This window comes from Schistocerca gregaria, chromosome 5 (genome assembly GCF_023897955.1).
Source record: "Schistocerca gregaria isolate iqSchGreg1 chromosome 5, iqSchGreg1.2, whole genome shotgun sequence".
Taxonomy (NCBI): domain Eukaryota; kingdom Metazoa; phylum Arthropoda; class Insecta; order Orthoptera; family Acrididae; genus Schistocerca; species Schistocerca gregaria.
Genome location: NC_064924.1, coordinates 432,757,748 through 432,782,594, shown reverse-complemented (window position 1 = coordinate 432,782,594; position 24,847 = coordinate 432,757,748). Strand labels below are relative to the sequence as shown.

The 24,847-nt window shown below is 44.7% G+C and overlaps 1 protein-coding gene across 1 annotated transcript in view; it reads right to left on the bottom strand.

The window, feature by feature from the left end:
* LOC126272491 (transcription factor Sox-11-A-like) overlaps positions 1-22,659 on the bottom strand; it is a 71,917-nt gene extending 49,258 nt beyond the window's left edge. Inside the window, exon 1 of the mRNA XM_049975378.1 lies at positions 21,746-22,659. Within this exon, the coding sequence (XP_049831335.1) occupies positions 21,746-21,868 (123 nt within the window). The 5' untranslated portion in view covers positions 21,869-22,659. The remainder of the gene's footprint in view (positions 1-21,745) is intronic.
* Positions 22,660-24,847: the final 2,188 nt, after the last annotated feature.

Below are 24,847 nucleotides of genomic sequence, written 5' to 3'. Positions count from 1 at the left end.
TGGGCAACAAAACAAATTACTTAAGGGCACCACAAGTGTTGACGCACCCGAGTTGAAAACAGTGACAAGAGGTGTATGAGGGGAAAATGCGCTTCGATATGGATATACAAGCACAAACACTGCCTTATATGTAAGCACTATCGGATTCCATCGAAATGCACGGGGCGTTTAAATGTGGAACGAATCTGTTAACGAATGGAGAGGTACTGTATCGAACTGGGGAGAAAAGTGGCAGAACGTGACTAATTGCGGTGGAGAATGTGGTGCAGTTGCTACAGTCGTGGATGGCATTGAATCATGAAGTGAATGATCATCTGTGGCCGAATGGTGGGATTTTGGATGGTGGTGTGTGTGACTGGAGAAATAAGGCACAAGAAATCTGTATCTATACAAGATTGGTAGGGTAACTGCAGCCTGCGAACACCTCAGTCTCCCGAGGCATCAAGGAATCTTCAATATGGTAACGCAGCGAGGTGTTCAAACGTATGAACGGCGAAGTAGTTGTACAAAGATGATGAAACTTGCTCAGGACAGACTAGAGTGCATCAACCAGTCTTCAGCATTCAGTCAACAGTATCGATATACAAAACGAATACAACAAGAATCTTTAGTTCTTCGCGACAGTGCGAAAATCAGTCAAGACCATCGTCGGACGCTACATACAGACAGAGGCGATCAGAAATGCTGCGGCTGCGCCACAGACGACTAGGATGAGAACTGGCCAGCGGCCAGCAGGGGAGTGGAGACGCATCGCAGAGCCCCCGTGACGCAGAGTTTGTGTACGGGAGAGCTGGAGTGCGCGCCCGTGTTTATGTGCTCGGCCCGTTATCTGTGGCGCCGCGGGTATCAACTGTTTGCCCGAGTCGGACGGTCCGATGTCAGCGCCAGAAGGCTCCCAGGCGACCACGACACGCAACACTGCGGCCGCGGGGCATTCTGGGAACGCCACTCGTGCCACGGAGGTGGCCAGCCGGCGATGCGAAACTCGAGAAGTTGCGGCATGGACGGCAGCAGTAAGAGTTCTTCCCCGCAGTCCGAGGACGAGTGTGAAGCAGCTGTCCACGATAATGTATCACGTCCTCTCTGGACGAGTACAGTACCTACACTTCCCACCTCTAAGAACTACCGGACCCTGAGAAGTCATACAATTTTAGTTATTACCATGCAAAAACAATGTTAGGTAATTAATATTCTGTTTGAAGGTATACTTGTCTGAAGTCCTCGTACAAATGACATACCCTCGCTACAGTTTTGCGACACGGCGCTCAAGGATCCAAACCAAAATTCCGCGGCCGCGCGGACCGTGATAAGACGCCCTAGACCAGTCGGAGGTTCGAGTCCTCCCTCGGGCATGGGTGTGTGAGTTGTCCTTAGCGTAAATTAGTCAGTTAGCTTGATTGGATTGAGTAGTGCGTAAGCTTAAGGACCGATGACCTCAGCAGTTTGGTCCCATAAGATCTTACCACAAATTTCCAAAATTCAGAAGCACACTTCAACTGCAGCATAGTGCGGTAATTCGTTTCGGGCAAAAGCGAGAATGCTGCAGCTGCAGGGACATGTCGTAGCACTAGATACGAGAATTATGAAGTTATTCGCCGGCCGGTGTGGCCGAGCGGTTCTAGGCGCTTCAGTGTGGAACCGCGCGACCGCTACGGTCGCAGGTTCGAATCCTGCCTCGGGCATGGATGTGTGATGTACTTAGGTCAGTTAGGTTTATGTAGTTCTAAGTTCTAGGGCACTGATGACCTCTGATGATAAGTCCCATAGTGCTCAGAGCCATTTGAACCATTTTTTTGTGAAGTTATTCACAGACAAACAGATTTGGAGACTGCTTCGATTCCACTGGTTGCCTTCCCCCTCCCCTGCCAGCATTAGCGGAGTTAAAGACTTTAGTCAAGTGTAGCAACCTAACAAAATCACTGTTAGTAGTTCGTGTTTCGTTAATAATCGCTATGTCCCTTTACTCATTTATACCAGGACTATTGAGAGCCAGGAATGTAGCGGACTGATACTGGTTTCTGTTCTTCCATAACTTTCTTTTCAGATTCTTTCGGTAAAGATGAAAGGATGGATATTACAGCTGCTGTATATCGATGAACTGTCGGATCGCTAAGTGTATTACTTTCAAATATTGTTCTTTTTGGCAGATCTGAAGTATATTTCTTTCTGAAACAAAGTGAAAAATGGTTTTCCAAACTCGTAGCCCACAGACGTCACATCGTATAACGCCGCCATGTAGCTGTTACCGGGCGCACAGTCAAATTCTCACCGGTCAACGGGGCTTCGCAGGTACCTGCACAGTGCATGGTCATGCCCCATTTTACAAGAGATCCTCGGCCTTCGGGAGCGCACCTCGTTACAGCAGTTCATCATTCACTGCACTGTAAATAAAAGTGGATTTCAAAACCTTTTGGAAGAGGATGAGTCTCTAATTTGACGCCATAGGAGCAACTATAAACTACTGAAAAAATACTTATTGTAACAGATTGACCATCAAACGTACAAACTGTGCAGTTTTTTTGCTGGTGATGTCACCCCCGGTGCACGGCATACAATGATGCCCGCTGTTCGCTTCTGATCAACTGCCGTCACCCGCAGCTCGTGCTGTAGTCAAGTGGGAAGCGTTGCTGCCTCTACATGACGGGATCCCGAGTTCGATTATCCGTCAGATCGGGGACTTCATCCGCTCGGGGACTGGGTGTTATTGCCATCATTTCATCACCATCATCGACGCGCAAGTCGCCGAAGTGGCGTCAAATAAGACGATTTGCACAAGGCGGCCGAAGAACCCAGGAGTGGGTCTCCAGCCAATAATGGCGTACTATCATTCCGTTTCAACTGTTGCCATTGTTGGCCGAAGTCTCAGTTCAATAGTCGCGCCGCTAGGTTCGTCACAAAACAAGCTTTCGTGTTAAAGTGTCTCCCCCAGTTCTCAAAACAAAATGGCTTTGGAATCAACAGGGAATCGAGGATAGAGTTCTGATGAAATCCCACGTATGCTAGTAACAAGGGTCCTACAGTAAATATACTCTTTTGGCAGTGGTGGACTCTGAGAATGGCGGCAGTGTGCCGCCGAAACTAGTTGTGTCATGGAATAAGGACGTTCTCAAAGATACTGCTGTGGTGGTACTCGTTAAGCTTACGAAAATATTTTGTTGTCGCCCTCCAACAGAGCGAGGAACACTATGACAGAATTAGAAATCAAGAGCTCGCACGGAAAGTTTTAGGTGTTCGTATTTCCGAAGTGTTGGTCGAGAGTGGAACGGTAGAAAAATAGTCTGCTTGTAGTTCGATGAATACTCTCTCCCACGCATTGCATACTAAGAAATTTGGAATTCACAACTAAATGGTTATTTCTGTAAGAAATAAGACACTTTACAGCGATTTTCTGTCACCACAGACACGCAAGTGTGCACTGGGGCTGCTGACTGCAAGACAGATTCGAACTACTTTTTATCGGTCTGTGGCGCACACGCACGTTGAACGTAGGCAGTGCCTTCAGAGTTTCGGTGACGTGAATACCAGCCGCAGAACGAGGTGGTAGTGGCGGCGCTGGTGGTGAAATGTGGAGGCGGAAGACGGCAGAGTTGTGGCGGTACCGTGGCACGAGCGTTCCGCAGGATAAGGGGGGAACAATACGACGAGGCAGCGTGGAACGGAACAAGGCAACACAAGCCCGCGGCAGGGGTCTCGTGTGTCGCGGCATCTCGAGGCGTACCGGGGCCTGGCTGGCACAGCGATATATGCAGTCGCACGCGTGTCCTGGTAGCGGGCGCACATCGGAGATCCCTGCGATACGCCGTGTAGTATTCTCGTGTGCCGGCCGCCGGTAGAATGCGCCACGCGATGGCCGAGTCGCTGAGCTGAACTGGCGACCTTGTACGGTAGCTGCATTCGCCACCAGCAACTCGGCTGTACTTGTGTCCGTCCGAAGAACAGACCAACTGGCACTGAAGAAATGGTAGAGGTGTTCACGCCTCTTCTGCGCCTAATGTACACGTACTCCGAATCCCATGCTAAATCCCATGCTGTGTTTTCAGGGGAGGTGTCGTTGAGAAACTGTAGGAAGGAACAAGATGACTTAGACAAAACTTCTAGATGGTCTTATATATGACAGCTTGCTCTAAATGTAGAAAAATGTACAAGACCATAACGTTCGAAAATAGCAGTCGTGTACTGTTTCATACAGTCAAGTCGATTAAAAATGGTTCAAATGGCTCTGAGCACTATGGGACTTACCATCTGAGGTCATCAGTCCCCTAGAACTACTTAAACCTAGCTAACCTAAGGACATCACACACATCCATAACCGAGGTAGGATTCGAACGTGCGACCGTAGCGGTCGTGCGATTCCAGACTGAAGCGCCTAGAACCGATCGGTCACACCGGCCGGCAAAGTCGATTAACTTCTAGGTATACGTATACAGTATATGAAAACTGAAGCAACGAATAAAAATTTGTACCAAGACTGGAATTCGAACCCGGGTCTCAAGCTCATTAAGCAGATGTGCTAACCACTACACACGCTACTGTTCCGCTGTCGCTTTGCACGACTGCAACCACTTCCCTACCACACCTCCATCCTGTGTCCAAATTCCCCTTCACGCGTCTGCCGAAGTGGTATTCCCTCTAAACTTGAAGAGCATAGCAAGTGCAAAGCTGAAAAGCAGTGATGATGAAGTCCCATACTCCGGGACGGAGCGCGGGGCAACGATGCGGGAGAACCGCACCGTCGTACTAGGCAAGGTCCTAGCGGAGGCGGTTTGCCATTGCCTTCCTCCGGCCGTAATGGGGATGGATGATGGTGAAGACGACACAACAACATCCAGTCATCTCGATGCAGAAAAAATCCCTGACCACGCCGGGAATCGAACCCGGGACCCCGTGCTCGGTAAGCGAGAACGCTACGAGACCACGAGCAGTATGAAATGGGCTGAGCACGAACGGTCGATAGTAGCGCAGACGAATGGTGAACATCAGTTTATTGGGAGAATATTAGGAAAGTGTGGGTCATCAGCAAATAAATCGCGTATAGTACGATCCATTCTTGAGTACTGCTCAAGTGTAAGGGATGCCCGCAATGTCGGACTGCACATCACACCAGTTCAGACGCGGGCTGTAAGATTTGTGACCGGTAGGTTCAATCAGCTTGCAAGTATTACGGAGATGTGGGAATCCCTGGAGGGAAGAAGACCAACTTTTTCGAGTAGTACTTCTGAGAAAATTTAAAGCTAGCTGCAGAACCATTCTATTACCACCAACGTACTTTTCGCCTGTGGATTACGAAGATATGAAAAATGCAGGCTCGTACAGTGGCATATAGACAGTTTTGCTCTCGTTTATCTGTGAGCAGATCAGAAAGAAAATGTCTAGTTTAGGTGCTAGGTACCCTGTGCCATGCACCATACGGTGGCTTTCTAAGTATGTACATTTAGACGCACAGCCCATGACCGTTGTATTTAATCTCTGAATAAAATTTCTCACTTCCATATCTCAATATTCAAACAAATTCTCAATACGCTGAGTAATTTCTCTGAAGACAGGAAGATCAGTATACGCAAGTAAACTGGAACGAGTGAATGTATTGTAAGTTATGGTTACGAAAGTAAGGTGCCAGATCGACACTTATTCGAAGATTCTATATGTAACACTAAGTTCCTTTAAAGCTTGTTGTACAACAATGTAAAATAAAGAATAGCAAGTAAAGAACATTAATACGCCGTACTGGGAACGCTTACTACAGGAAGTAGGTTGCATCTCAATAAAAAAAAAAAAAAAAAAAAAAATACTGAAGAAACTAGGGCTCTATGGCTGGACTGGAATATTATCAGAGTTATTCGCTCGGCATAGCGGAAGCAACTTCACAATTACTTCTCCAACATTAGTACCTAAATTTACCTACGGAACATTTAAACAGAAAATATCACCATCCCTCTTGCAAAAATTTTCGTGGATATTCCTGGGATATCCGTTTCTTCTTTTAAGGCTTGCGACAGCAAACTGCAACAGTTTGTAGAACGGGATCAGCCTTTGAACCTATGGGCTCTGAATATATGTCCTGGTTAAGGCTTTCCACCGTCTCGTTCAACCTATAACGACCTCAGTATTCGAAGAAATAATGAAGACCAGTGCTGTACGTCCAAGGTTCAGTAAATCTACTTGTGTTTTTTGTGAATAACTGAAGTGCGTGGCAGTTGGGAACACTACTAAAAGTTTCTTTTAGTCCGTTTCAAGGATGGAGGGTGGGAAGAATAAATGTATGTAAACCGCTATGAGAAGTGAAAAATATTAGTAGTTTCTGAGCTGAAACACTGTTGTCGAAAAGTTTTCTGCAAAAGTTCTCGCACGATGTGTTACTTGGACTGAGTCTCATAAATTAAACAGTACTGCAATATCGGCTGCCAACTGGTAAGCAAGCAATGTCATTTACAAGGAAACTAGAGAAAGATGTGGAAGAAAATTGGTCGCGTTATTTCCAGATGAACCATCGCGGCACACATCATAACGAATTTACGATAATTACGGAATAATTTAATTTAAATAACTGCTCTGGAAATCCAAACCAGTGCCTCCCGAATAAATCTAAAGCGCTTTTAACCAGCACGCCGTTTCTTGCGGTCATTAAACGACTACCACACACAAGATATTTAGGGGACATGCTACATCATTACACGGAGCGAAACTAGGAAACGAAATCACGAAGAGATTACTGGATTATCTGTGTACAAGATGCTGATCGCGAAACAGGAATATTATGTTTCAACGTTATAGTTCCCGCTACGGCTGAGTGATACAGTTCAAGGTGAAGATATAACGTAGGCTCCAGCGTAGGTCTGTGACTCGCGCAAGTATCTTTGGCCAAGTTCGTGGGGGCTACACTAAACTTTCTCTAGTAGTGCGAAACACGCGTGATAACTTGACATACTGCTGCGAATTAGAGAATATTCGTGAGGCACATTCGCAAAGAAGAATTTACAGTTGTAGGAATCAGTCATAATACACTGGAAAGACCAATGAATGATAGATATTAGATGCCACTAGGCACTGATTTGTATCAGTGGGGCAAGTTGAAAATTTGTGCTGGACTGGGATTCGAACTCGAGTCTCTTGCTTGCTAGGCACATGCGCTGACCACAACGCCATCTGGACACAGTGGTCAGCACAACCACACGGACTACCCAAGCACGCCTCCCGCCGTACCCAAAATCTCAGCTTATTACACACGCTACTGATGTAGCGCCCCTTCTCGTTGGCCTCATTACACGCGGGATCTTGCCGATTTCCGTTAAGATTTCGAGCTTTGTCGTTGGTCGTCATTGCCTTTATTACTTTATTATATACGTGGTGTCTCCGCCGTGGTGACCTGCGTGGAAATAGGATCGTTTCGTGTAGAGAGAGAGAGAGAGAGAGAGAGAGAGAGAGAGAGAGAGATGTTTTCTGGTGGTGTTGCCTGCTTTGCTTCTTTGATGGACAGTGCAGTCCCGCAAATACAGTAACAGAAAAATAACATCTGGGACGGCGGGCAGGCGCGAGCTTTCACATCCTTCCTTGAAGAAAGCCGCCATTCGGAGGGAAACAGGACAGGGGTGGGCCCACCATCCGTCAAACGCACCAGACCCTCGCCGCTATTGTCTGGCCAGCGCAGCACCTAACTGTACCGCTTACTTCTGCCTGTAAAGCAAGGAGTGGCAGGGAGCTTAGGTTTCTTCGGGTCAGGCATTGTCAACCCCTAAGGCCCTTTTGGCTATTCAATGGACGGCTGAGGGCTGTTGTCAACTCGAGGCCGTCGGGGGATTTCCATAGCACCAGTCTGGGCATCGCTTTTCTTCAAAAATAGCTTGTTACCACTTCACCCGAATTCCTTTTGAACGTCAACGTCTCACTGTGCCGCCATCTATGGTATTCGAGTACGAGACTGCCCTTTCTCTGACTGTGAGCCTAGTTTATTGGTGTTGCAATGGAAATATTGATTGGAAACTGAAGTCATTTAGACTGCCTGGGCAAATCTGTTGGTATACGGGAATGCGAAGTCTTGGGTCTGTGAGGATAGTAGGCTTCAGGCAGAATTTTGGATGGATTTAATCTGCGAACGGGTAGGATTACGAATTTTCGGGCGATTCAGAAGAAGAAGAAGAAGAAGAAGAAGAAGAAGAAGACGAAGTAGTAGTAGTAGTAGTAGTAGTAGTAGTAGTAGTAGTATTGTTATCGTAAGCCGATAATGCATAAACACATTTTTTTTGCTTTCTGTTAAAACCGACTGCCAGTAATAAATATGAACAGCGAATCGGTGTGTATGCAAATTTTGTTTAAAATTATACTTACAGAGTTAGAATATACAAGGAAGAAACAATTTCTCTAATGTTGCCAGAATCAGATTTTCACTCTGCAGCGGAGTGTACGCTGATATGAAACTTCCTGGCAGAGTAAAACTGTGTGCCGGACCGAGACTCTAACTCGAGATCTCGGGTAGAGCACTTGCCGGCGAAAGGCAAAGGTCCCGAGTTCGAGTCTCGGTCCGGCGCACAGTTTTAATCTGCCAGGAAGTTTCAATTCGTCTAATGGCTTCAATGGCCTGATATCGTCGTTAAAACTGACTTCGAGAAAGAAAAATAACACACGTTCACAGCATAGCTCTTTGTTTTCTAGCAATTGGGTTGGGTTGATTTGGTGAAAGAGACCAAACAACGAGGTCATCGATTTCATCAGATTAGGGAAGCATAGGGAACTACGTCGACCGTGCCCTACCAAAGGAACCATCCCGGCATTCGCCTGAAGCGATTTAGGGAAATTACGGAAAACCTGAATCAGGATGGCCGGACGCGGGATTAAATCGTCGTCCTCCCGAACGTGAGTACAGAGTGCTTGTAGAAGTGTTTCAACAAGAAACGTATAGAGCATAGTTTAAAAACATATATATAGCCTATGTCTGAGTGTTTTTTAGAACACTGTGCAAAATTTGAATTAAATCGATGAAGACCTTTTCGAGATTTTGGCCATCAACGTTTGCATATATATAGTCTATGGCCATCCAAATTTTGTTGGTGTATAGTGTGTGCGGAAATTTGAATCAATAGGCAAAGAACATTGCGAAATTTTTGCTGACAATGTTTCTTCCTTCTATCTTAAATTTACGTCATTTTTATCCTTGCTCAATTTCTGCTCTCTATTCTTGAGCTAACGAACGCGTTTTCTCGGGAAGCAGAAAAGCAATTGCAGACGTTGAGAAATTAAGCAGAGAAACATGCTTTAATTGCGAGTAAGCGAGGAGAGATGCACAAGTTATATCGGACATATACTATGTCATTCACCTAAGTGAGCTGTTAAAATAATAAAAAAAGGGAGAGGAAGGTTAAAACGTGGGAAACGATGAGTAGAATTCTTAGACCTCAGAAACGCTGTCTAAATAGGTAAATAATATGACTATCTCTGCTTGCAGTACCATTGTATTTCTGTTCACCATTCACCAGCGATACGGCAGAAAAAAAGAGAAAGAACGAGAGAGAAACCCGATATCCCACGTAAGCTGCACCAGTGTACCTAAGCGGCGGACTTTTACTATGGCATCGTCAAATTTCAATATACGTTAATGTTTCTCACGATTATTCTAAACAACCACAATTTTATTCATGCCAGCATACCTTCTTCGCAATGTTGCAAAATGAAAATGAACAAAAATAGTTTCAATGTAATTCCCCGGAACTTGTGCACAAAAAGTTGTCCGCAGTTTGAAGGTCGGCTTCAGACAACACCTTCTGCATCCTTGCCTTCCATTGAATCACCCGATCACTTACTGAGGGACTTACAGTTCAATGTTGAAACTGAACAATAACTTGGTTTTTCCACAGCGCACCGTCAGAGATAGCGAGTAATGGTCCGTAGAAAATGATAGCAATTACACGTGTATGACTTACCCACTTGCGCACTGGAACGTATTGAAACTAAATGTACCCATATCACAATAGAACTGGATAAGAGGTCTCAGAAACACCTGATAAGGTGTGTTTTGGCACCATGCTCTGATCTTCAGGCGCGCCGAGCAAAACAAAAAGCTGCCTGCTTTTCGAGAAGTATGTATCTCTCGGCATTGTGTTTCCATTATACGCGCAATGTAACTTTACACACTGTGTGAGGTAAGTTGGACAGTATGTAGTTCCCTCACATTCGCTTCGAGCAGGTCCTGTGCGACGTGTCAGCCTAGTAGTAACACGAAGCTACATATACACACAGAAACGTGGTGATGGTGTTTATTTTCCTTAAATAATTCGTATGCTGCAGCTGAAACGCAGCCTTCCACAATTTCGTGTAATAAATGCGACTACAGCACATACCTGGAAAAGAATATGTCAGAAACTAAGTGTGGTGCGAACACTCCTATTTGGGATCCAGACTGTCAGAAATCATTTCGTCACATGCAATACTGAAGAAAACGCAACAACAGAAATCAACCACATCGAAGGGGAATAAATTGTGCCACTTTTTAAACTTAAATTTGCCCGTGGATGCAATTTGTTGATGTTTTCTTTGGTATTGCGAAGTTTATAAAGTAATACTTCTCAGCTGCAACTTCCTTTTTTTTCGGCTATTAATTGGCACCAAACGTTTCGGCGGCATGCTGTCATCATCAGGTGTATAGAATGATTCGCGATGACTAACTTGACATACTGCGCGGGAGATCCTGGAAGTGGAGGAGTAAGCAGAATCATTTGCAGTCGGCCATCAGCATTTCCTGTACAGTCTGTCAAGTCATAGTGAGCGTATAGCGCAGATTCCCGTGAAGTGTGAATATTTCATGGACCTGACGATGGGAGCACGATGCTGCAACGCGCGGCCCCGGTAAATACAGGAGATTGGACGTGACTCCAGCTGAGAAGGCGGTAAATTACCTGACCCATTTATAAAGTAAGTCCTGAAGTTTCGTATATCAGTGTTGCACGTGGCTCGACACCAAACGGTATGCGGGAAGTGAGAAGCGTTGCACGGTACAGCTGCGCTGTGTGGTGACAGATGGGCGAACAAACGAACAGGCGCGACAATGCGAGCGGCGAGCGGCTCAGCTGGCCGTGGCTGTGTGTGAGTGTGTATGTGTGTGTGTGTGTGTGCCAGCTGAGCTGCACTTTCTTTTTTATGCCGGCCGCGCAGACAGCCGGGCGCCGCAGTCGATTCGCCAAGGGTTTTCGCAACAGAGGCAGCGGCGGCGGCGGTGCCAGTCACGCTGCTACGGTAACGGTGAAGCCGCAGATGCGACGCGATGACGAGCGCACCGATGCCGAGAAGTGGCGGGTGAATGAGCTAGCGGGGAAAACCGACGGGGCCCACAGGGGGTACTGCACGCTTCTCCCAAGGCCGAACTCGGCGCTCCGGTACGTGTGTGTGAACTCGTGCACCGCTAACTTACGTAATCTTCAGAACCACCCAAGGTTCCTGCTAGACTTCTGACTAGATCACTTACTTTATTTATTCACATTATTTCATAACATGTTTCACCTAGACATTATCACTGTGTTTTAATCAAAAGATAAAAAGTGTTGCACCGACAATTAGCAGTTGCAAAAACTCACCCACCAAACATAGAACCTGTGCAGCCAAGTTCTGTGACAACTGAAACAGGCGCCGAAGCGAGACAACTGCCAACTCGGTTCGAAAGATTATGCCAATACAAGCACTCGCAGAGAAGCGACTCTTAATCACGAGCAAAAACAGTGCGAGAGTGTTCAGTTGGGAGTGCCTGAAAACAGAGTACGCTGCCCACACTAGTTATATCTACTTTTTTCATGTTGGTTAATGGACGTAACCGGACAAAAAAGTAAGGAAGTTTTAAGTTTAACGCCTTGTCAACGACGACATCATTTGAGATGAACCATAAGATGGGACTGGGGGAAGAACGATCTTGGCATTGTGTTAAGCAATTTACATGAGCCATAGAAAACCTAAATCCTATTGGATGTCATGTAATTGCAGTTTACGCCGACCTGCAGAGGAAAAACCTATCATCATAATAACGTAAGGGCCGGCCGGTGTGGCCGAGTGGTTCTAGGCGCCTCAGTCTGGAAACGCGCGACCGCTACGGCGCAGATTCGAATCCTGCCTCGGGCATGGACGTGTGTGATGCCCTTATGTTAGTTAGGTTTAAGTAGTTCTAAGTTCCAGGAGACTGATGACCTCAGATTTTGAGCCCCGTAGTGCTCAGAGCCATTTGAACCAAGCCAATAACATAAGGGAAATCAGAGCTTGCACGGAAATATACTTACTTCCGTTTTTCTCCGCGCTGATTAGCGAAATAGCCATGTAGATGCAGGCTGCGAATATGGCGAATCATCAACTGTATAATCAAGTAACTACAGTGAAAATTCTTGCCCAACACGGACTCTAAAGCGGATGTCTCGCGTTACGCGAGCGCTCGCCATAACCACTTTGGCTATCTGTGCACGACCCACAGCTAGACCCAAAATTCAATTTGTCGTCATTTATGCGTCACAAGCAGCACCTGTACACTTACTGTAATTCCCGCACAGTGGGCGACATTACAATAGCGAGACACTGCCTGGTGTCAGCGCTTAAGTACGATATTGCAGTAACTGTCTTGTTTAAGAATTACGATGCATTCCTTCGGAGATGCAAGCATCATTTTTTGCACAACACACCCACTGCAATATGGTATATAAATTTGATTCGCCAGATGGAGATCTCCACCGTTGTCCTCCAGAATTCGACTCCAATGTTTCCCCAATAAGCTACCCAGCTCAGTGACAACACAAGCAGTTTTCTGAGTATCGTAGAACACCCGCAGACACCTCAACCATCTGGTGCAATGTGGGCAAATTTTTTGTTTCACTGAGGTGCTTATGTTCTATTGCAAAACTGTTCATGACTCTTTCACAGCAGCGTCGTTAACATAAAGGTACGACGAAGCTTGTCCTTCACCTGCATTAGTATTTACAGTTGACATTGCACAAAGTGGGGTGGAAAATGGTCGAAAGCCAAATTTGAAGAACTTCAACATAGTCATAGTTCTGATACCCCGAGACGCACATTTGTGTTAGACATCCGATATAGAATGCGCAAAATACAGTCTGTATTCCAGCAGAATCTACTTGGTATGGGCAGCTCATCATAAGTACAGAAGTGAAATTACGTTCAGAATAAGCGAATTACGTATGGTGGGAACATGACTGCGTTTAGAAACGACCTATTAGCGACAACAGTTCTGGAGGTTATAATTTCCTACTTAACTTTTTTACGAAAAAGAAATTGTAATTGTATCAAATACCAATTATTCCTAATTAAACCCCAAATATAGCTAATCAGATCATTTCAATCCAGGCAATTACAGTAACAAAGTGAGGTAGAATATGATGGAACATGGCACAATCTCCGACACTAAACTCCAGAACGGCGGAAGGTCAGTGAGAAACTAACAATATTGAAAACGATATTTAACGTAATCCGGTCTATTACAATTAGGAAAAGATTCGAAAGTAGGAGGTCACACAACGTGGCGGCGATCTGGCCTACGACCATATAGCACACGTGGCAGATGAGACAGAGAACGTAACAACAAAGATATTGCATAAGCACTTTACGGAAATTTTTTACACACGCAGCTGTTATGTTAGTTGCACACTGCGACTGACATGAATAAAGGTTTCCACAAATAACAGTCACAATGATGCTTCACTTTTAATTTGCGGTAGTTGTTGCAAATCGCCTAATGACTCAACATCTGACGTGTCCCTTGGTGATTCGAAACGAGTCATGGTAAACAAAAATTGAAGCTTCACTGAAGGTGGGTGGTTGCAGTTAATTCTGGAATGCGATAGAAAAGAAATTTTGAACACGACAACACATAACCGTAAAGGCGAACCAGTTCACTGCAAGTTGGTATACGGACGAAAATTTTATAAAGTACAGAAGACATAATGAGATGAGGATGCAATTTGTATTATTTGAAGAAAATTCATGATTGTCTAAATGGATGAAGACCAAAGAGCGTCTACATGGTAGTATGCCATCAAACTGGCGTTCACATCAAGTTCATAGATTAAAATGACCTGTCGCTACGGGGAAATTCGGAGAATTACTTGCAAAGAATGGTCTAAGCGTCCGATGGTTTTCGCATTTCAGTGCCCCCTAAGCGGGTATCGAATTTCTAATGCTAGTCCTTGGTACGGCAGGCCACAATCATCGCTGCCTACAGCGTGCCCCTGCTACTTATGCAACCCAACCGCAAGGACACCTTAACACCTTCCAGGCGACTCTCCTCTCCCGTAACAGTGGACTATGCCACTTTAACACAATTTTACTCAATACACGCCAATATCTATTACCACTGATACGTTCTATGAATAATCACTCGGTTTTAAGTTTGTGGCTATCAACCCTCACGCCCGACAATGGAGACTATTTCGATTAACGCTGGTGATCATCTGTAGTTTCATGTTTATTATTTACATCTACTCGATTTCCTTTTTATCACGGGCGAAAGTGCATTTCTGTGCTAATATCAATTCCTGGTTACATCTACAGAGGAAGCCAATTTTCGACGATGATGTGCGTGAAATTGTGCTGAACAATGCGTGTATCGAACAGAATATATCCCGAAGTACTGGCAGTGGAGTTGGAAATACGGTACTAGGCTGAGGCCAATCTCGGCAGCAATGAGCAAAGGTATAAGGCTCCAGAGGTGTGATGTTGTCGACTGCACTGCAAAGATCACTGAGCTCTAAATTTAACGTATATAATGTGGTACATACTTTCAATTACGAATGCGACTCTTTTTATGGACCTCTTTTTACTGACCAGGTTTTAGGTGAGTACATCCACCGAGCGAGGACTGTCAAGCGCAAGACCACCACTGACGCGAGTTCGTATCCCGGTTACATCTACGAAGTTCCTCTTCGTCAAAGTGAGTTGTGACAATGTACGTGTGAGGTAAATACATTCTTCTCTCGCTGTTTCATTTTCGACGGGGTATTAACTATGAACGATGCGTTGCAAGTCGTCCTGATGTGCAGGTCTTCCTGATCGGGACGCACACTTATCTAATTATAAGTCTCTCTAGACGTCGTCTTCGATAGTGATAGCACACACCGTGATCTTATTTTCTTCTTTTGCTTGTGCCTTTGTCCCGCATGGCCACAGGGTCGACACGCTTAAAAGAGAAATTGGCGTGGTTAGTTCAAACCCGGGATCCCATGAACCACAGGCAGCACTAGACCAAGAGCTGCGGACATACGGCATGATATTCATTTCGCTTAGATCGTGATATATGGCCAGTGCGTCGCGTTCAGTGGTTAACGTCCACGTCGTTTCAGGCACCAGATATACTATTTGTTGCAGATATACTTCCACATTTCTGATTACAACGATCCTTACGAATAAAATGAGTCCTAATTACAATAGCTCACGGGTAATGAAATGACGAACGACATTACGTATGTTATTAAACTGTTAAAAAAACTTCGTTGATCTTTTAGGGAAGCCTGTATCCAATGTTAACTTTCTCCAAAGTCTTTCATATATATTTTTTTTGTAATCTTTGACAGGGCGTCACACCTTAATAAAATGTAGTTGCGATGTCCTAGCTTTTGTAAGAGATCTGTCTAAGAAATATCTTCGACAAATGTTCACATGGTTGTTTCTCGTCCCGTCGACGGCGCAGTTGCTGCCCTAAAGCTCCAGTCCTAGCTTCACGACGTCACTGACAAAACGCTTCCCACTGGATATACTGTAGTTTACTGTTAGCACGAGCGGTTATATAATTGTTTGTTCCAGTAACATACTTACAAACAACTAGTGAAAGGTAGTTTTTCGCATACAGCTACACTGTGCATCCTGGTCTGCGGAAAGCGATGAAGATGGTCAAGAGAGACTACATACACCACAGAACCTCGCAATAATAATTGGGCACAACAGATAATACCAAATTAATAGCAAGAGTTTTGCTGAAGCTTGCTCACCAGATACTAAGCACTTCGCGAAGGTTGGAATTAAGATTCGTTGAGCACCATTTGTCTGAAGTAATCAAAGTACGTAATTGACAAGTCCTGATTGTCGGACGCGGATATGAACCAAATCCCTTCTGAATAACAACAGTCCAGTGTCTTTACCTGTCAGCTACCTCGATAGCTGACACCGAGTGTGTGTAGCCTGAAAACCTGTTGGACCTGTCTTCTTTGAACCGTAATGTGCTTCACCCAAGTTCCTTTTAAGGAGCCGATCAGCAGAAACGCTCCATAGTGAGATACGTCAGGAATTTTTCAATTTTTGCCTTGTGCATTTCATACCAAGACTCGCTTGGACAAGACTGTCCGGACAATCAGAGCGCGGCACAGGTACGGACAGCAAATGAGTCATTTTCGGTTGCCAACGGTCGCGCAAAACGGGAAAAAAGTCGTTAACGCAGGCTGCTGCGGGGAGCACTAAGCAGCTCACAGGTCCAATCGTTGGGAAGGCTGTAGAAGCAGATAACGTTCGTTACGTAAATGACACTGTCAAGTTCAGGGTGTGCGGGCTTTTCACTGCTGCACTTCAACGTTATAACTGCAGCAGCGGGCGGATAAATTCTGCACGGGCGAAAACTTATTTGGCAGCACGCGCGGTAGCTCCTGACATAACGTCAAAACGTTATTAGCGCACACATAAACTAATGTAAGAGACGATGCAGTAACATACTCGAGAGATACTCGCCATGCAAGAAATTTTTAGAGTTTATATTGTACGAGGTACTTACGGAGGACCCTATTTGTATGTAATAATGTTACTCCATACTCTACCACTTTAGATCACCTAACGTTGGTATAAATGAGAAAGGAAAGTACATCAGTACCTAAGGTATGAACTCAAATCTTCCAACCGCGTCGTGACTTAAATTTCGGGAACTTTTTACACGGTGCATTTTGATAGTTTTAACAGTGTGTTTTAGCAACTTATGGCTTTGATATCACCTGTAGCTACTACAAACGGTTGCGATTCGTTCTTCGTAGGAACGTGAGAGTTCTAGCGACAGCATACAGCACAACGTGAAGAAAAGAGATAAAACTGCAGACCTCGCTGGACGTAAGACATGATACGTACAAAGGACAGACCTGACCATGACTGGAACTGTAGACCTGCTCTCGTGATTGTTCCGTAAGCGTATCATTACAATTATATATAAATCGATCACACAAAGCTAACAAGTAAAATGTCTGAAACACCTAAGATTCGCTATTATCGCTTCAGAGAGAGATTATATATTCACGTACGAGGAATGCAATCTGTTCAACTTTACTTTAAATTCATAGCTGTTTTTATGGCAGTCTGTACTAGACAGCGGAAATGTGACAAAAGGATGTAGTTTTTCACTAACCATCTAAAATAGTAAATGAACTATCAAAATATAAGATAAACGCCTAGGTTACTGTATATGTCGTTCTTCGGCAGAATAATAACGACTATGATAGCTAGTCAAACCTGCATGGAAGACGAATATATCAGACTTACAATTAACTTTGAAATTGTTTGCCTTTGATCTGTGCTTTCGCTGTGAGAGGTTAACGCTTTTGCAGTCTTCTATAAACGCTTCTTAATCACAGTCGTTCGTTGCGAGTGAACAACCAGAAAAACGTAACAGTGCTTGGGAAGCGCTTTATAAAACAATTCCGCACATGTGCAGTGTCACTATTTTATATGAATTCCTTATCTACTTGTAATTGAAGAATGACACGCAATGTCATCTACGAACAATTTATAGTTAACACCCCTAATGGTCCCGAAAACGTAACGAAAATGATCTGATTTCACAATAAGCGGAAACGATACTACAACTTCACTCTAGAATCTGAGAACCTAAACTCCTACGGAGAACACGACATTTAAATGGCAGGCCAATACGCTAAAACGGCTGATTTCTGCGCCATAGACGCCCGGTGTGGCCGAGCGGTTCTAGGCGGTTCAGTCTGGAACCGCGCGACCGCAACGGTCGCAGTTTCGAATCCTGCCTCGGGCATGGATGTGGGTGAGGTCCTTAAGTTAGATAGGTTTAAGTAGTTCTAAGTTCTAGGGGGCTGATGACCTCAGAAGTAAACTCTCATAGTGCTAAAAGCCACTTGAACAATTTTTTCTGCGGCTTGAAGTTTAGGTCATTTACCAGTGAAGTACGAAGTGTGCTACAAGGATGTGGCTACGAACAATCTATTCCTACATCACAAACGAGCGTTTATAAAATTTCTTTTACTCACGTAACTGAAAACGTTACGATACACCGACTGTGCACTAAACATTTTAGTAACGTGCAGCCGCGCAGAATTGGCCGAGAGGTGTTAAGGCGCTGCAGTCATGCACTGTGCGGCTGGTTCCGGGGGAGGTTCGAGTCCTCCCTCGGGCATGGGTGCGTGTGTGTTTGTCCTTAGGATAATTTAGGTTAAGTAGTGTGTAAGGTTAGGCACTGATGACCTTAGCAGTTCAGTCCCATAAGATTTCACACAAATTTGGAAATTTTTGAACAGTAACGAGCACTATACCTAACGCGTCGAATTTCAGAGTTGTCTGTAACACACCGACGCATCGAAACCGTATTTTCGTTGCATTCATATTTAATCAAGATATCACAACAATGCAACAACGTTATTGGCGCGGATTGTAGCGTGAAAATGATCAAGAACGCGAGATGGGCGAATGGTAACGGCGACATTTAGAACGTAGTCGGCAACGATGTGACTTGCATCGTAATCTCGTGTACCGCTTTTTGTAGCTTTCTTGATTCACGACGGAAACGTGTCGGAAGAAGTTTAGCGAGCGGCAGCGTTACGTTTACCATCGATACTTTTCGGTGTGGTTCAAGAGAGCGATTCTGCGCCTCTTACGACTCTCGACATGACCACACTTAGTTTCTCACGAGCCTAACGATCCTGAGGATGGACAGCGAAGAGGACTCACGCAATAACGAGCCCGTAAATGGAGAAATGCTCTCATGAGGTTTCAACCTAGCGCGAATTCGTCGCTAAGTTTGACCGCCAGAGCTGCGCAAAGCCGCTGGACGAACTATACGCGGCCGTTCGCCAGTAGTTTGCCGCGTCCTCTGCCTCTTTAGGCGCCCTCGTCGGATTATATACGAGACGTGCAAGGTGAGGTCCGGCGCGACTTGGCGCCGAGTCTTTCGGCCTTCAGCGCGGCCCTTCCTCATCAGCGCTCTCTAAATTCGGCGCCCGCGAAAAACCTCACACACACACACACACACACACACACACACTTCTGTAATCTTAACTCTGTCCACGCCTGGCGGATGTGTGCGCGCACTGGGACGCGGAAGTCTTAAGACCCTAAAGTCCTTGGCCGACGTCCGCCAAGGCCCGAGCGAACGCGCGCACAGCCACACAAGCGCGGGACTTTGGCGTGCACTTTCACTACAGCGCGCGAACCGACATTGAAGCAAACGGAGTGGATCAAAATAATATAGAACACATACGATTCTTGTGGCACGGTCGCCACAGGCTTAAGTGCCAGAGTGTGCCTCCCTCACCTTCCATAACGGTCTTTTATAAAAGTTTTGGGGAAAAGTGTCCCCAGTACATCGTCTTTATTTTATGAAACCATAAGAAAAACTGACTTACGATTTTATACAGTATACAACGGGTAAACGCGAAAGTAGCGTCATGTTCGCTTTGGTTATACGAACCAGAACTGCAAAATAAATTCGGATAATCAATGTTGGTAACAAGTCCCAAATGAGTGTTGTACCTGTACATGTAAACACGTACCCGAAAAACGCGTAGGAGCGACACTACGTAACTTCTTCCGTCGCCACGTCTCTCGCGAACAAAGTTCGAACGCTAAACGTAAGAAAAATTTCCTCCTCACCAGGTGAACGACATGCAAATTGGTCCGCGGCATCTGAGAAAAATTGCTCGCCTAATTAACTGGTGAGTTATCAAATAAACCTAACACAGACGACGGACGTATAACGTCTTCGTACGAACTAACGACGAAAAATCTGCACTACGCTAAACCTGGAGTTTGGATGATAAAATGTCACAAGAGATGATAGACGTTTTCGCAGTCCTAAGCCATTTTGCAAGCATTTCTTGTTGTATACTCACGAACCACTCATAATATCAAACGGGAAAACGATGAAAATTCGTCAGCAGAGGAGTGATACACCCACCCGCCTTTGACAACATCAGTGAAAACAGTTCACGAAAGTATTATAGATCAATCAAATAAGATTCGGAACATGTGCTAAACAAATCTGAAGTCCGCACTTTGAAACGAAGACAAAGTTCGCGGTGTATCACTTGTACGAAATGACGCTAAACATGAAAAAATTATAGTCAGATGCACAAGAGATTTAATAATCTATGGGATTTTGCACTGTTAAGCAAAACTTGTCAGCATGATGGAAATGTACAGTGCACACAACGTAACTTTTGAACACGGGCTGAAAGAGGTATTCAATCACTGATCTACCTAGACCAATTTAGAAAGGTGAGGTCGGATGCCCTCCGTTGAAATGTCCAAACCAACTATGATTGTCGAACTACAGATGTTTTGGGTGACAGAAGTGTTTACAGAATCCTATTTCACTCAGTTCATGAGACTGACAAGATACCAAGCTTAAATGAACAAAACATTTCTCTCGTTACTTCTTGAAATCTACGACGTCGGAGCTGTCAGACGACTCACATTTGAACGTTACGTCGCGTCAGCGCTGCGTCAGTTTTTCGCGCGCTGTCTTCGCGGTTCGGCGATGATTCAATGAGTCTGCAACGTCCACGGCAAAAAAGTACGAAGGCGGGGAGAAACTGGCTACATCAGGGACTACAGCAGCTTTCCGAACTTCCTGACAGCTCTAGGACACGCCAGTGACAGACAGTTCCTCACTTCCCAACAAAGCACCGGTGAACTTCTTCAGATTGTAAATAACGTTCCACACAGTTAACGAATTACCACATTACCTTCAGTGGGACTGCTAGTCGACGCGTTATTCAGCGTTCCTATTTTCTTCGGGTGGGAACAACGAATTTTACGCCATAACAGAGAACTTTCGCGAAGAGCAAATGCTTTTACTGTATTCGTAACTAAATCCTACCTTACAGAAATTATGTTCCTTGTTGTCGACGCAACCTGGATCCATCAGACATGTAACCTACCGTCTCACCTCTCGACTTTGACAATTTAAACCACATTCGACGTCGAAGTACTGTCGAATCGTAAAGATAGTTTGCGTGACGAACAACAGGCTATACAGGGATTTTCTCAGAACGTATACACATTTTCAAAAATTAATCCAATCACTTTTCTCCTTCGCGACGTAGCTTTTTAGTTTCCAATCAAGTCTACTATACGCAGATCTCTCCCAAGAGAGAAAGCAAGAACTTAATAAGTGACGAAAATGGTGTCGAACACCGCGAAAATTAAATGCTTCAACTCAACAATGATCGATAATCTTTCAGAAGACCAACACAGGGAGGTTACTGCAAGCACTAAACCGCCAAGACAAAAATCGCCTACGATTAGCGAACCTTCATTGTTGACCACTACTGTAATCGTCTTTGGAAATGTAAATCCAAACCCAGAAAACGCGTTGTATTCCGTTGGCTCGTTACTGTTGTAAACACACCACTACGATCACTGCCGTTTCGAGAAGGAATCACCTCTGTCCCAACAATACGCACCCGCAACAATCGAAAATCTGCCTTAGCAATTAAAATGATGGTGGACCCTGCGGTACATAAAATGTTAAACTTTTGGTGCCATTGACTTAACTCACCTGGGTGGCATCTGTGTACGGTGTGGAAGAGTCCTTGTTGACAAGCTGGGACCCGAACATAGGTAATCCACTCGACGTGGGACTGTTGGAGCGACTGGTATCGCTCTGCTGCTGGGGCACCATGGTGCTCGCAACAGGCAGCCGAAGTGGGCGCCTCTCAACACAAAACACTAGAGGCCAGAAAATGAGGCCTGCTCCTCGCCAGTTCCGAGGAGTCTGAATAATTTCCCCGATGATGGGTTACCTACGTGCTGGCAGTATTCAAACTCAAATTATTAAAAAAAAAAAACCAACAACAACAACTCCGGAGCTCTCGACTTCACGCGACACTTGGACTATGGAGCAATCACGCTAGCGGGGTTCGCCCGTCAAACTCCTGGCCACACGCACTCATCTATACCACCTTCCAACCTCTCCGTAGTCAGTATGCACTGTGACTGGCGCTCCCGCCGCGTGCAATTGTTGATATCTGGCTTGTAGCTTCGAAGCAGCCTGTGACGTAGGCAGCGAGCGCCCACCAATGGGAGCGCGGGAGGTGGAGTCTATCTGGCGCCGCGACGACGCGAGGCAGTAAGAATAAAGCTCCACAATTCGCTTCGCTTGTGGATTCTCCAAGTTTAACCATTAATAGGAGCAAGATATATGCATCCAATTAACACTGAATTTAATAATTTGTAACTCTTTTGGATTTAGTGTAGCCTGACACTCCGTAATTGTCTTTTATATGAATCAAAAGAATTTCTAAACTTGCAATTCCGACGAAAAATGCAGTACTTCGCTTTATAAAGGCGACTAATATCTTAAAATAATCTTGCGCGATAAAAAAAATCCACTCTAAGATGGCGTTAGTCACATCAGTACAAGTTCAGCGCGCTGCGGAGAGATCCTCACTCGGCGACGGCCACAGCCGAACTGCGGCTTTATTCCACACGGCGGCGATACCCGTAGCGGCGCCGAGTCACAGCTGCTCTCTAGCTAGGTGGCAGCACCATACAAGCGTTTGAAGTTCCACTAGAGGCTATGAGCGTGAAAGAGAAGAACTGCAGTACGGGGCGAGCCGCCAGCGAGTGAGGAGTGGCTGCGCTAGCTCGGGGGAAATTTGCTTTCTTCATGTTTCGCGGGAATCTTTCTGCAGTACACAATATTTTTGCTTTACTCATAAACATTTCTGGGACACTGTAAACGTCTGTTTGCGAGGTAGAATGTTTTCAAAGTGTGTTTGTAATGAGTATTGAGCAAAATTGGCTTATTACTCGGTGTTAACTTCTTTGTGAGAGACTGAAGCGGATAATAATGTTATTAACGCGATCTTATAAGAAGAAAAATAAACTGCAGTAGCTCTGCCCTTTTTGTCCAGGAAAATATGCCAGCGTTCTAGTAAACACTCACAAAATAAACCGGTGCCCTAGTAAGAGCGTCTGACAAACGCGATTTAAGATTTTGATCACGCAAGCGACATTACTTCTTGGAGGTAAGAAAATCATTTCTACAGGTCCGCCCCGTTAATAGCATGCGCAGAGTGGCAAATATTAAGTTCAGGCAGCGTGTGAAGATATGCTCTTTGCTTAGGTTTATACGTATACGCTTATTCGTTTTTGCTCTCGTTCTCTCAAAATGTTTCACAATGACATTTCACGTGAACTGCTTCGGTGAAGCTAGGAGTATACAATTTGCTGTAATCCGAACTGTTCACAGGCGCTCTGCTAGTCTAAGATGGCAGCTGACAGTATTATAAGTCCCTACAGGAGCCCAGTAGTAAAAATTGTTACTTCAGTGTGAGAGTACAGACATTTTCTTTTGAACTGTCCAACTAAATAAATACTTATTTCGAAGGCAAAGGCACATTGACCCCGATAAATAACGCCCTATAAAGAAGTGTATTTTTTTGTCAGTTGCGTTGATTACGTAACCAGAGTAAACGATAAGCTACCTTCACTACTCAATTTTATGTCTTGTCCCATGAGTGAAATCTAGGTGGCTCACTCTCGCCACGAATTTCTTACATAGACTTGGAATACACGAGAAAACTCCCAATTACACACTTTCCTTTTAGCCAAGTTAGATACCAATTTTGCTTCAGTTGGAATAAAGTTTATAGATTTTTCATAACAGAGAAAGTTCAGTCAAACTGTCTCCCCAGAAAAGGTTTACGAGTAAGTTTTGCTCCCGAAGGATTTCGAAAAAAATTGACGATGGAATACTTGGCGCAGGAAACGACGATAAGCATTGTGAGAGCTTTTGGGACCGTAGCAAAACACACAATTTCATACCTTTTTACTAACAGCAGATGAACACATTTCATTTTATTAACAACACACAGCTTTACTTGCACAGTGGGATGATAAAAATCACACGCTGTGGATCAAAACGCCCTGTCAGCCTGCGTAAATCCTCTTTTTTTTAAAATTAAACAACAGTAGTGAAAAATTTTGTGAGACCAGTATAAAGTTATTCGCGTGTAACAATATTATGATGTTTTCAAGATTTTGTATCAACGCTATCAGTCAGTTGGATGCACTTCCGCCACCAAGACGTTGATAAATTGTTGTTATTGGTGCCGAGTTTCAAGATAATTTACGTCTGATATTGTACAACGTATGTTTCATACCGAACAGCAATCCAGGAAACAAAAAATCACCAACATTTCTCGGTAGTACATACGAATAGTGAATTACAGAAACTCTGCCGGAAGATTAAAAATACAGTGTTCAAAACGCGTGAAGGGGAAAAAATTATAAAACCTACATGCAGCAGTTTTAGCGTAATATAAAACTATGTTTTCATTCACAGTTAGATTTTCGGAACATGTCCAAAATTTGGATCATGTGCTGAGGTTATTAAACCGTTCTGTATTCTTTCTTCATCATCTCCAACACTTATTCACGCCAATACGTTTTCTTTTAAGTCACTTCAATGCGTCGTTGCATTTCTAACAAACAGATTTATTGTACTGCGCATACCACAACCACTGCTAGACACTAAGCTACCTCATGTGTTACCCTGTAACGTGCTTTTCAAGTGACTTAAAAGAAAACATATTGGCGCACAAGCACTCAGTCTCCTTTTTCAAAATTAATCTGTATTCATAGTTATCCCAGACCA